This window comes from Vanacampus margaritifer, chromosome 7 (genome assembly GCF_051991255.1).
Source record: "Vanacampus margaritifer isolate UIUO_Vmar chromosome 7, RoL_Vmar_1.0, whole genome shotgun sequence".
Classification (NCBI taxonomy): Eukaryota; Metazoa; Chordata; class Actinopteri; order Syngnathiformes; family Syngnathidae; genus Vanacampus; species Vanacampus margaritifer.
Window position 1 is genome coordinate 11,425,466 of NC_135438.1, and position 11,660 is coordinate 11,437,125.

At 38.4% G+C, this 11,660-nt stretch overlaps 2 protein-coding genes across 2 annotated transcripts; one reads left to right on the forward strand and one right to left on the reverse strand.

Annotated features, from left to right (window-relative positions):
- Positions 1-773: 773 nt before the first annotated feature.
- On the reverse strand, positions 774-2,652 carry dctn6 (dynactin subunit 6). Its single transcript, XM_077571475.1, has 7 exons — positions 2,508-2,652; positions 2,216-2,280; positions 1,995-2,100; positions 1,517-1,602; positions 1,384-1,431; positions 1,148-1,290; positions 774-1,062 (listed from the first exon to the last, which is right to left on the reverse strand). Exons 1-7 carry the CDS (start codon positions 2,534-2,536, stop codon positions 970-972), a joined length of 570 nt encoding a protein of 189 aa, XP_077427601.1. The 5' UTR covers positions 2,537-2,652; the 3' UTR covers positions 774-969.
- A 334-nt stretch (positions 2,653-2,986) lies between these two features.
- hgsnat (heparan-alpha-glucosaminide N-acetyltransferase) lies at positions 2,987-11,476 on the forward strand. Its single transcript, XM_077571885.1, has 18 exons — positions 2,987-3,187; positions 3,997-4,112; positions 4,188-4,324; positions 4,779-4,894; positions 4,977-5,046; positions 5,145-5,214; positions 5,537-5,640; positions 5,802-5,878; positions 5,988-6,018; positions 6,092-6,252; positions 6,329-6,444; positions 6,573-6,694; positions 6,893-7,019; positions 7,126-7,212; positions 7,974-8,051; positions 8,680-8,750; positions 8,828-8,940; positions 10,118-11,476. The coding sequence occupies exons 1-18, from the start codon at positions 3,013-3,015 to the stop codon at positions 10,297-10,299; spliced, it is 1,953 nt and encodes a 650-aa protein (XP_077428011.1). The 5' UTR covers positions 2,987-3,012; the 3' UTR covers positions 10,300-11,476.
- The last annotated feature ends 184 nt before the right edge of the window (positions 11,477-11,660 follow it).

Consider the following 11,660-nt stretch of genomic DNA (forward strand, 5'->3'; position numbering starts at 1 on the left):
TCCAAATTATGTCTGCTGTTGTGCATGGTAGGTTTTGTTGAATTAAATATCCTAAATTTGCTTTATTACAAGGCAACAGTTTAAATGTAAGGTGTGTCTCTTTTAACCCTGGAGAACCCACGGGGTCAAATTTGGCCCCTGTAAATTCTGCTACTCAAATAACAAAGACCTTTTTTTTTTTTTTTACAAATTTAACTTCAAAAGTCCAGAGTGCCACTTCTGACCCCTGTATGGGGCCATCTAGTGGATGAATATTGCACTTACATGAGCCAGAGTGGTGGTGACAAGATGGCTGTTTTGTTGAGCTGGAAATCAATCCAAACAAAACCATCTCCTTAGCAAACCATCAGATGGTAAAATTGTGTTGTTTTTTATATATATATATTTTTATATTTTTTTATATATAGAAATTAGCAACTCTGAGCTAGTTGAAAAAAAAAGGGTTAAAATTGAAAAAAACATTTTGGTATTCAGTGAATTTATAGCAGTCATTTAATGTATAATTCATGGGTTATCCAGGGTTAAACTAGAGTAGCATGAGAAAAATTTGGAAGCCTGCCATGCAAAAATATTTTGGGCAAAATTGATTAGTATTCAGCCTGCTGAGTAGAAAGTCAGGTAGTTCCAATAACAATAATTTAATATATTTTGAGTGTTTTAAGTGAGCGGATAGCAGCCATCTTATGTTTTCTGCAGAAAGCTTCACTGTAAGTTACTTTGAAATCTGCTATAATGAATCACTAAAACTGAAATCATAGAAGTTATACATTGAGTGCAAAACTGAGCATATTTAATTTATTAGGTCATATTTATTAGCATAGCGGGATACAGGTGTTACGGTAAGTAGAAAATTCCAGTAAGGAAAAGTACTGAAGAAAATAAAGTTGAGTAATATGTACATTAACAGGTGTTTTCAGCGTAAGCTACTTCATATTTTGCTATTCACAATTGCAACTTCCATTATAGTATTTAACTAGCAGTATGGCTGGCTTTAATGGTTTTCTTCAAGTGATGGTAGTTGGGCAAAATCTTCATTAGGAAATCTAGCTGGAGTGTTTGAGGCTGTAAGACAAGAGAGAACATTTATATACAAAGAGTGTTGGGGTTTTGAACAGATTTGAACCTATGAATATGTGCACCCATGTACCTGTGGTCTCTCAGTCTGCACCCGCCTCATACATCCAGAGCCATAAATGACTGTGTTCTCAGGTATGACTTCGCAGGTGTTCACCTGGCAGAAGGCCCCGATGATGCAGCCACTGGTTAGGATGACGTTCCTACCCACATCAGCTAGGCAACACAATAGAAAACACTTGAGTAATACAAGTTGTAATGAAAACAATACTTATACTTCCAGTTCCAATTTATGCAAGTAAAACTCACCTTTTGATTCTATAACATTGTTGTCTCCAATTTTAAGGGCTTGTGACACTGGAGAATCAGTTAAGGCAAATGTGTACTGTTTGGACAGGTCAAAAGGTTTACAAAGGTGAGGTAACGGCAAAGAAAAGGATACAACAGCCAACTTCAAATACGTTATTGATACCAATGGTCATCGTCTTCGGTTCCACTTCAGTATCTGGTATGATGTTTTCTGGGTAACTATTAAAATATAGTCAAGTGTATAGCAGATGTTTAAATTGGTATTATATCAAATGATATGTTTGGAATCATTCACTCATTCCCTAATCCATACAGTGTATGAATTTTTATATAGATAAATATATCTCCATTTAACAGGGTGACTAGATATGTGATACGTACAACTAATTTCAGATTTGGGTTTTGTGTACATATGTACAATTCAGTTAAAGTAAAGATGTCAGCCTTTTTATCTGTCCTTTTCACTAGTAGCCACAATTATGTTACATATATCTTTTTTTTTTTAAACAACCTGAAATACATTTATATAAACAGAATCAATCCCGGGTAATCAAGCTTTGAAACACATATATATATATATATATATTTATTTTTTTTTACATTATTGTCACCTGTTAATGATGACAGCTTGTTCCTCGATCAAATTGCCTTCTCCAATCACAATGGGTCCCGCTTCTGCAATAATTCGTGCTTTTGGGTGGACCACTGTCCTTGGGCCTGAGTGAAAACAAAAGGAAGGATAGAGCAGAGAGGTAATTAGGATGTACAGTAGAGTCGCTGCATTGTTGTCAACCGTGAAGTTGCTTGTAAGTTACAAAGCGAAACATCTTACCTATGGTAACATCCCCTTTGATCTCACTTTCAACACACACCACAGCCCCTGCTGCAATCTTAACGCTGAAAAGAACGAACACATGAAAAAAACGTTATCGAAAACGGGTAAACATCTTACTAGTAGTTTGATGTAGCTTGTTAGCAGTGCTGCTAACAAGCTACATCATGTAGCCGTCCGACATAGCTACACGTTCATTTCACATAAACAATGCGATTTATTCGTCCTTTGGTTAATCCCGAGTACTCTATAAAGCAGATGGCCGTCGTTTAGGAGTACATGTTCATATTACCTTTTCTGAGAGTTTTGTTTATCCGCCATTGTGATGGATGGAATTAGAAGGGAGTCGCCGTACTCGACTGTTCAACGAGCCACGGCACTCGACAATCGATTTGACAGCCTTCCTATTGAAGTTACGGGGCATGCGCAAATTCTTTCGCTTCTAGGCATGAAACAAATTTTCGTTCCTGTTACGTAGTAATTTCTTATCTCTGTTAATTTTAGAAGCACATAAAGTCTAAAGTCTTAATTATTATTAAGAGAATACTAATTGTGTATTAGTACATTTAAAAGAAGAAAAGAACAAAACATGGTCACAAAAGCAATACACAATGAATGTCAATCAAATGCTTTCCTGTATTTATATATACCCATCAATATTTTAGCATTGTTGAATTAATGAACAACTTATCAACATAAACGTGTGTCGCTGGAATGCATTTCATGTTAAATGTACTTTGAACCTTCTCGCTTCCACTAACAAAACACAAGTCGGAAGTGATATCTGTCTGAGTGTTATGGTGAAAAGGAACATCAACAAAAACATTCAGGGGGCAACTTCAGTCGCCGCGCCTGAAAAGGCACAAGAGAGCGAAATGGCAAGCTCGAGGAAATATGGCATATTTTATTCTTCAGTCATTGCCTCACTAATAGCCATTTGTGTGGCAACACAGAAAGTTGAACTGCCTTCCTGTAAGTATACTGTATTCGGTAAAAGTAAACTCAAGTTATGACATGGCTAGGTTAGCCCTCAAGCTAATAGCTAAATCACATATTTTTCCACGTGACTTAAATTTCCCACTTACCGTTTTGATAGATTGTTTAATTCAACTCAGTCATATGCATATAAAGAGTCATATGTATTTACTCATTATAATGTATTTGACTCAACACCGTGTGCTCAAGATAACACATTTGAAACCAGTTTTAAATTGGCACTAAAACTGAACATCCTCCATCCGTGCATTCGCACTTATCTAAAAATAAATAAGACCTTTAGCCTTTTGAAATTCCCTCTTTGGGGTATTTGTCGGATTAAATGAGCATGTGACTGTGCAGTCGTTACACACACACAGCCAGCCCACTAGCTCACATGCTTCTTGCTTGAAGGCATTAATTAACATGAACCGCGTCATCTCTCTGTGTACTCATTTTCCCTCGCATAAAATTACACATCCGTCTCATTTGGTATATACATTTAATAATGCTGATTGGAAGTCAGTTCTGTGAGGTAAGTTACAGAGTGTTCTATCTTACTTTCTAATAAGTGTTAGGTCATCAAAATAATATTTCCTTGATTTGTGCAACATGTAATTGAATAGGCATGTTTAAATGTGATAAATATAGTTGTTAGGATCAGATTTTGTTGATATAATATCCCTGTTCTAAAGAATATGTGGGTGCGGTCAGTTGCCAAAGAAAAAGGAGGAACTTCATTGCATACTTAGCAGTTAGCACACACATAAGTGAATCTCTTTATGTGCTTCTGTTCCTCTCTGCAGCTGGAATATCTCAGTCTAAACACCCAAACCTAAAGATGGATGAAGCTTTTTTGACAGTCATTAATGAACTGGATACTAAGGTGGCAGTGTCCTGGGTGTCACAGCGGTGCTATCAGGTAAACACACACATCCACATTCACCTCATTGTCTTAAATTGTACATAAATGTTTCTTGCTTTTTGGGTGTGTTAGTGTCTTTATCAAGAGCTTGGGGTGGTCCCTGCTGTGACAAGTCCAGGTCAGCCAAGCTCGGAAGAGTTCATTGTAAGCACACAGCATGAAATTATACTCCAATTCAACAGCACCCCTGTCAGCCTGGACCTCTGCTCGTAAGTCGAAAAAAAGTGGTGTGTGAATTAATGAAGTAGCCATGTTGAACATAGACCTGACTAACTGAAGCAGGTCTTGATCATGCTGTAGCACAGTCTCCACAGGCTTACACTTTAGACATGAGACATGACGGCTGTATTAACTTGAATTTGCATCTTTTCTTTTTGATACAACTCATTTATTCCATAACAGCATATATGGGCTAATCTGACTGTGTAAACCTGTTTCATTGATCTATACTTAAGTCTATTACTTTATTAAGTCCACTCTTTTTGGTTGCTTTTTGTATTGCTCCAGAATAGATATTTATACTTAACATTCTTCATCCATTGCTCTGTAGGCCAATATTCATGCTTTCTTGCAGGTGAAATACTTTTTTGGCCCTTGAATAGTTACCGTTAATTGTTTGAGTACTCTGCATTATGTGACAATCAAATTATCTTTCATCTGCAGTGTTCCGTTCCACTTTGGGGAGCAGGGCAACTACTCTCTATGGTTGAAGATTATAAATAACTCTGCGGTCAACTGCTCAATGGTGACTGATGCAGACCCAGTAAATAGTTACATACGTAAGAGCATCACACAAAATGTACTGATGGGTGTGAGTTTATATGTTGATACAGTGTATATCTTGTCTCAAAATCTACACAGCCATTTTGGTAGCATTCCTTGTCTTTGCTGGACTGGGATTATTGTCTGCTTTGGGAAGAGCGATATTGGCGTGAGTCTTGATTTGATCTGAACCAAAAAAAATGGCCTAATTTAAATTATTTTGACTACGAGTTGGACTTTATAACCAAATTCTTATCTCTTCAAAAGGCTCGATTTAGTAAGGGGTGTCCTCTTCAGAATTGGTGGTACCATGGAGACAGAGAGGCTGATCAACTCTGTGAGTACTGTATTTATCCAAGTAAAAGTGGCTACTACTTTTTATGTTGGATGTTTGCATTTTAATTTGTACGGAAAAAATATTTAATACACCTTGTGCCAAACATACTTGTGTACATTATATGTGACGCTTCAATTAGTGTTGTGCTCACTAGTAAAGGTTTATGCACAGTGAATGAAAACTTTCATCGGAAAATATTTGAAAGCGCTAATAAAAATAAATGCTCTTGACTTGGGGGGGGGAGAGAAATGAGCGTATAAATGTATTGTGCTCCACTCACCGAGGTATGCAGTGTTGTTATTAGCTAAATGTCTCTCTCCAGGAGCTCGGCTCCCCTGGCAGGACAGTGACGCTGGTGACTGACAACATTCTTCCGCCCCCTCCCAGTCCAAGCAAGAGGCTGCGATCCCTAGACACATTCAGAGGGTAAAATTAGCTTGTCTAGTGTCATGTGAACCATTTAACTCCTTTGTCGGTTTTGGAGGTGTGCTCGACAAAGGAGGGTAGATTCTGCATTAAAAAAAAAAAACAGTTATTGAAGTGTTGATTGCAACTAATTTGAGTCATGCTGTCATGTTATTGGACAGGATCTCCTTGAGTATTATGGTGTTTGTGAACTATGGAGGAGGGCGATATTGGTTCTTCAAACATGAGAGCTGGAACGGTGAGGATTTTTTTTTTGCATTGACTTTATCCACCCCAGAAAAAAAAACGATCCTAAGTATTCCACTGTTATTTATGAAAGGGAGGCTTTGCTCTTTGTGTCATTTCAGGCTTGACTGTTGCAGATCTGGTCTTCCCTTGGTAAAGATCCAAGTTTTTTGTGCAGTTCCTCTTTATGGTTGTCATAATTTCTGGAGCCCGCTTCCCTTTTCAGGTTCGTTTTCATAATGGGAACATCTATCGCACTTTCAATCAATTCCATGCTCCGCTTAGGCTCCAGCCGCACTTCGCTCCTGAAGAAAGTAGTGTGGAGGAGCCTACAGCTTTTCATTATTGGCATTCTCATCATCAATCCCAACTACTGCCAGGGTTTTTGTGAGTATGAGCTTTTTGAGTGTTTCTGCTACTCACTTGCGTTCAACTGTGTAAATAATTCTACTATACACCGCAGTGTCATGGGACAACCTGCGCATCCCGGGTGTGTTGCAGCGCCTCGCCTGGTCATACCTCGTTGTAGCCTGCCTGGATCTGTTGGTCGCAAGGGCTCATCTGGACATCCTACCAACGGTTAGATCATTTTATACACACTAAAGCATTTTTTTTTTACATTACATCTAATTGCATCCTGACAATTGCAATAATAGTTTGTTAATGTGTCTCTAGTATAGGGAAATATATTTATGTCTTTTCCCCAGGATGCATGGTGGTCCTCTTGCATTGATGTATTGCTCTACTGGCCGGCCTGGATCTTTGTGCTCCTCCTAGAAATCCTTTGGCTCTGCCTCACTTTTCTACTTCCTGTACCAGGCTGCCCAACGTGAGTCAGACACGGTGGAGTGTGTTTGTGTGTAAAGAATGTGTACATACAGTGTGTAGATTAAAAAAATAAACAAGCATTGTGCTGCATCATGCTTTTCTATGGTTTTTAGCTAAGGGTGAGGCATTTACGACGAATGACTGTTTTGATGAAAAATGAAACAAACTAGACTTTCCTTCATCCTCTCTTTTGGAACAGTGGCTATCTTGGTCCAGGTGGGATTGGAGACATGGGCATGTATGCAAATTGTACAGGCGGAGCAGCTGGTCATGTTGACCGCTGGCTGCTTGGAGAAAACCACATCTACCAGACACCCTCAGCCAGGGTTAGTGAGGGACAAATACAACTGTCTAATTCAAGTGGTCACATACCAGACACATGAAAATAGTCTTAGAGCAAACTTTGTTGACTAAAATTTGTTTTCATTAAAGGTCATTTATGCCACTCGCGTGCCATATGATCCTGAGGGGGTTCTTGGCAGCATCAACTCCATCGTCATGGCTTTTCTTGGGTTACAGGTACATCGATCCAAATTGTTGTTTTATACACAAAATAGGCCAAATAATTGTGACACTGCTGTTAAAGAAAGGAAAATAGAATTTTCCGAAATGCTTTTGCTTTTCAGTAAATAGTTTTTTTTTCCCAAGTTAATTCACTGACCATTGTGCGTTTTTCTTTCTTAACGGAAGGGTACCAACAATTTAGTCAATGGCTGTGTCAGAAAGTCCACCCTTATCCCCTAAGCCCTCATTCACTACGTAGCCCCGCACTATATAGCGGCCTAATATGTAGTGCCCTCAATCTGTTTGGCGATTCAGACAGCGAACTCACTACTTTCTCCTCGTCGCATATCACGTGACCGCCGTACCCGTCACGGCGCATAAATCTCCGACTATTTATTGTGAATGAAAATGTTTTAAAACTTTACTTTAGTTCCTTTTTTGTACATATTTTCAACCAAAACGAATATATTACTTTTGTAGTATATATTTATAATACATCGCTTTGATTCTCGCGCTGTCGCTCGCGCCATGTTTTGATCATACTCGCAATGAATAGTGGTCTATATCAACCCTGTTGAGTGAGCATCGATGTTCACTACTTTTTAGGGTGCATTGTGGGTAATTTTGAATGCACTACATTTGCGCTCCCCGGACGTTCGGTCACCCCTACAAAATGGTGCGAGTCCACATTCAGACACAGCCACTGTACGTAGCTCATTAGAGTAAAGATGAATGACTGCAAAATGTTTTAACCATTGTCTATTCAACTTTCTCAGGCAGGAAAGATAATCTTACACTACAGAGATCTTCATTCAAGTATTATATCAAGATTCCTCATTTGGGGTCTCTTTTTGGTGAGCAGATCTGCTTTTATTTACTATACACTCACTGGCAGTCTTGGGGAGTAACGAAATACATGTAAATGTAATAATGCTGTATTATGTCACAGTTGCAAAAAAACACAATCAGATTACAGGTACATTTAATAAAAAAATTGGGATTATTTTGCAATAGTAATGCGGTTAGACACCGATAATTAATTTGAGCCCTCGGCCTCTTTCAAGATGGCGGACAGCACCCTTGTGCCATTGCAGCACCCGTCACAGCATCGTAACTGTGGCATTGTGAACAAGTCATGTGATCATTACTGCCATTTGGTCAGATGTTGTGATAATTTTTAATTGGATTACGTTGCTGACTACATTTTCCTACTAATAACTATCGGAATACATTTTTAAAGTAACCCTCACGACTCTTCTCACTGGATACTTTATTAGCTACACCTGCCCACTCAAATGAGAGCCAATGATTTAGTAAAGTATTGCACTACTGCAAAATGCGGTAAAAAGGTGCAAAATTATGAAGGCTGAATTCATATATCTTCCTTGAATGTACAGCTTCAACTTAGTTTATGGTTGGTAAATGTATATCAAATGAGCTTTTTTCATAGCTGTGATCATGTTTATTTTGTGTAACACGCAGGGCATCATATCAGCTGTTCTCACCAAGTGTTCCACAGACCAGGGATTCATTCCTGTCAATAAGAATCTATGGTAATTATATTATTCTATGGTCTTTCAAACTTTTTTGCTAAAATACTTAAATACCTTATACCCTTTTTTCCACCCAGGTCTCTGTCCTATGTGACAACACTCGCCTGCTTGGCCTATGTACTGCTTGTTCTGGTCTACTACACCGTAGATGTGAAGAAGTGGTGGTCTGGAGCGCCATTCTTTTACCCAGGTGAGCACTGCACTCGTTGCCGGGAGGTTAGATTCCAGTTTGGTGGACTTCAGTAATGCACAAAATACAAGCCTTTTGACAGACTTAGCAACCTAATATTGGGTATACTTGCACAATCTAACATACAGTGGTACCTTGGCTCACGAACTTAATTGGTTCCCACAGAGAGTATGTGAGCCGAAAAGTTTGTCTTCCAAACAAGTATTTCCCATAGGTAACCATTGAAATGAGAATAATCCGTTCCCAGGTCCCCATAAAACACAATTTTCTACTAAAAAAGCCTTAAAACTACACAAAATATACCTTATTTTATGTATAATAAATGTGCTATTGTATTGTAATTAAAGAAATACACTGTACTGTATAATAAAGTGTTTTTATTTGCAAAACTTGCAACTTGCCTTTGTGATGGTACAGTAGTTGAAGGCTTGATGGAATGGAGTGGGAGGAGGAGGGAGGGAGGGAGTTACTGTTTGGAAGGAGAGTCCTCCGGTGTGGCTTCTCTTCTTTGCTTCTTAGGAGACTATTTATCCTTGTTGCTGACTAAAAACCTCTTAATTGACACCTTAATTGCTTTCTGAGTTGTAAGGTCTTACGAAACTGAGGCATCACATTATCATTCATCATGTTGATGATTCTCATAGCCACAGTCTTTTCTGAATGGTACTGTTCGACAAAATCCTGCACATCACTCCACTTTGCTAACATGGTCTTGATGCTCTCACTTGATGCTGACAAACGCGCACCTCGTTCGTGTTTGTCGATGATCTCCTTCTTCTGCTCGACCGTAATTTTCTTCAATGTCTTCTTAGGCTTAACACTAGCCTTTTGTGGGGTCTTTTTCGGTCCCATGGTAGCAAAAGTACACTCCAAAAGTACTCCAAAATGTCTACCGAACACAAACCACGTCCGCACTCAAACAAAGGGGGCGACGAACTTGGACGCCGTGAGCGTGCGTCAGCTTCTCGTGATTTCTCGTGTCGCGAGATTTGGTTCGTCAGCCGAGACAAAATGCTCGCAAATTTAATGTTCGTGAGGCGAAAAGTTCGTGAGCTGAAGCGTTCGTGAGCCGAGGTACCACTGTATTCTGCTTTTACAAAGATGTTTGCACTCAAACAAAAAAAGAAAAATCATCCATCATTTAACTGTCTTCTACTTGTGTGTTTTCTTTAACCAGGCATGAACTCCATCCTTGTGTATGTGGGCCATGAGGTGTTTGAGGACTACTTCCCCTTCCACTGGCGCATGCACAACACTCAGTCCCATGCTGAGCACCTCACCCAGAACCTGGTGGCTGTTTCTTGTTGGGTTTTCATCTCCTACGTGCTATACAGGAAAAAGATATTCTGGAAAATATAAGAGGTCCTGTGATTTTGCACTCAGTTTTTCTGGAATGTTTAGAAAATGGAAATTAGGGGACTTGTAACCATATCTGGGCTTTATTTCAAACTCTATTTGACTGTTTTGTTTTCGTGATCTTGTTAATGTTTTACTTACATATATCTTTATGCTGTAAAAAGGACACTCTGAATGACTTTTTCACATAGCTTTCTAGCAGCTGACTTCTGCTAGATATCTTGTGACTCAGGAAGAACTGGGACCAAGATAGAATGATATATTGGGAATATGATGACGGTCACAGTTGATCTTTGTTTTTCTCAACACTAAGAACTAATTTTTAATTCCTCATTTTGCACAGCCTGCAAGTGTGAAAGTAATCACATGTAGCTGTCTAGTCCCTTTGTAGGCCGCCTGGACATTGATAACCTTCCAATCATCACCCAGCAGCAAACATTCACCCTTACTTTTGATAAAAATAAAAAAAAAATCATGTAAGACTGAAATTGCAATGTATAGTAATGAACCAAGTGCTAATTCAGATCTCCGCGATGCAATGAATTCTACATAATGCCAAATGTTGCACTTAGTTTGGTATTTTTTGCTGTTGTGTGTTTTGCAGAAATGTGCTTTGGCTCAGGTATAAAAAATATTGGTAATGACAAAAAGTTAGCTTTTGATAGCCCATTAAAATGTTCTCTTGAATTGATCCACTTCATTTTGTCATGACAGAACTTTTGTTTGATGTCTAGTTAGGACTTGAATGGCCCCTTACTAAATATTGCTTGATCATACACTTAGTCATACACAAACCACGTTGCTGTCAATGTTGATTTAGTTTTGTTACCTATTCTTTTACTGTTCATGTTTTGCAATGATATTTATATTATAAAAACAAAACAGTATTGTAGAGGTTGACTTAATGTGGGTTTCAAAAATGCTTGTTTGAAATGTACATTTTAAGAATTTACAATAGAGAGGGCGTGACTTGTTACAGCACTTTTTGTGTGTAATAACTGTTAATATCTATGTTGTTTATATAAAATTTCAATGTACACATTAAACTATTTTGTTTCGATACATTTTGATTTATCATGCATCTGCCGACTGTCAATTTGTATAAAGAACGCAGGTCAATTATTGTGGACCATGTTCACATGTTTGTGTTTATTACAAAATAAATCTAATGTTAATAAGAGTTTCAAATCTAATCATTGACTGACACATTTACGTCCTTTAATTTGTTCATATCTGTTTTCTGCATGGAAACTTTTTGCCCCCCCCCCTCCCCCACACACACAGTTATTTTGTACCCACGTGACATTTGTGTACAGTAATTGTGCAGTTTTCTTTGCCCTAAGACTACTTCAAGCAATAATTTT

Bases quoted from the DNA above. Each gene is read 5' to 3' on its own strand.
- dctn6 (XM_077571475.1), bottom strand. From the start codon at position 2,536: ATGGCGGATAAACAAAACTCTCAGAAAAG. The intron at 2,101-2,215 runs GTAAGATGTTTC...GTTTTCACTCAG, and splicing joins CAAAGGGGATGTTACCATAG to GCCCAAGGACAGTGGTCCAC. The intron at 1,291-1,383 runs GTGAGTTTTACT...TGTGTTGCCTAG, and splicing joins CAATGTTATAGAATCAAAAG to CTGATGTGGGTAGGAACGTC.
- hgsnat (XM_077571885.1), top strand. From the start codon at position 3,013: ATGGTGAAAAGGAACATCAACAAAAACATTCAGGGGGCAACTTCAGTC. The intron at 4,113-4,187 runs GTAAACACACAC...TGGGTGTGTTAG, and splicing joins TGTCACAGCGGTGCTATCAG to TGTCTTTATCAAGAGCTTGG. The intron at 8,751-8,827 runs GTAATTATATTA...TTTTCCACCCAG, and splicing joins CCTGTCAATAAGAATCTATG to GTCTCTGTCCTATGTGACAA.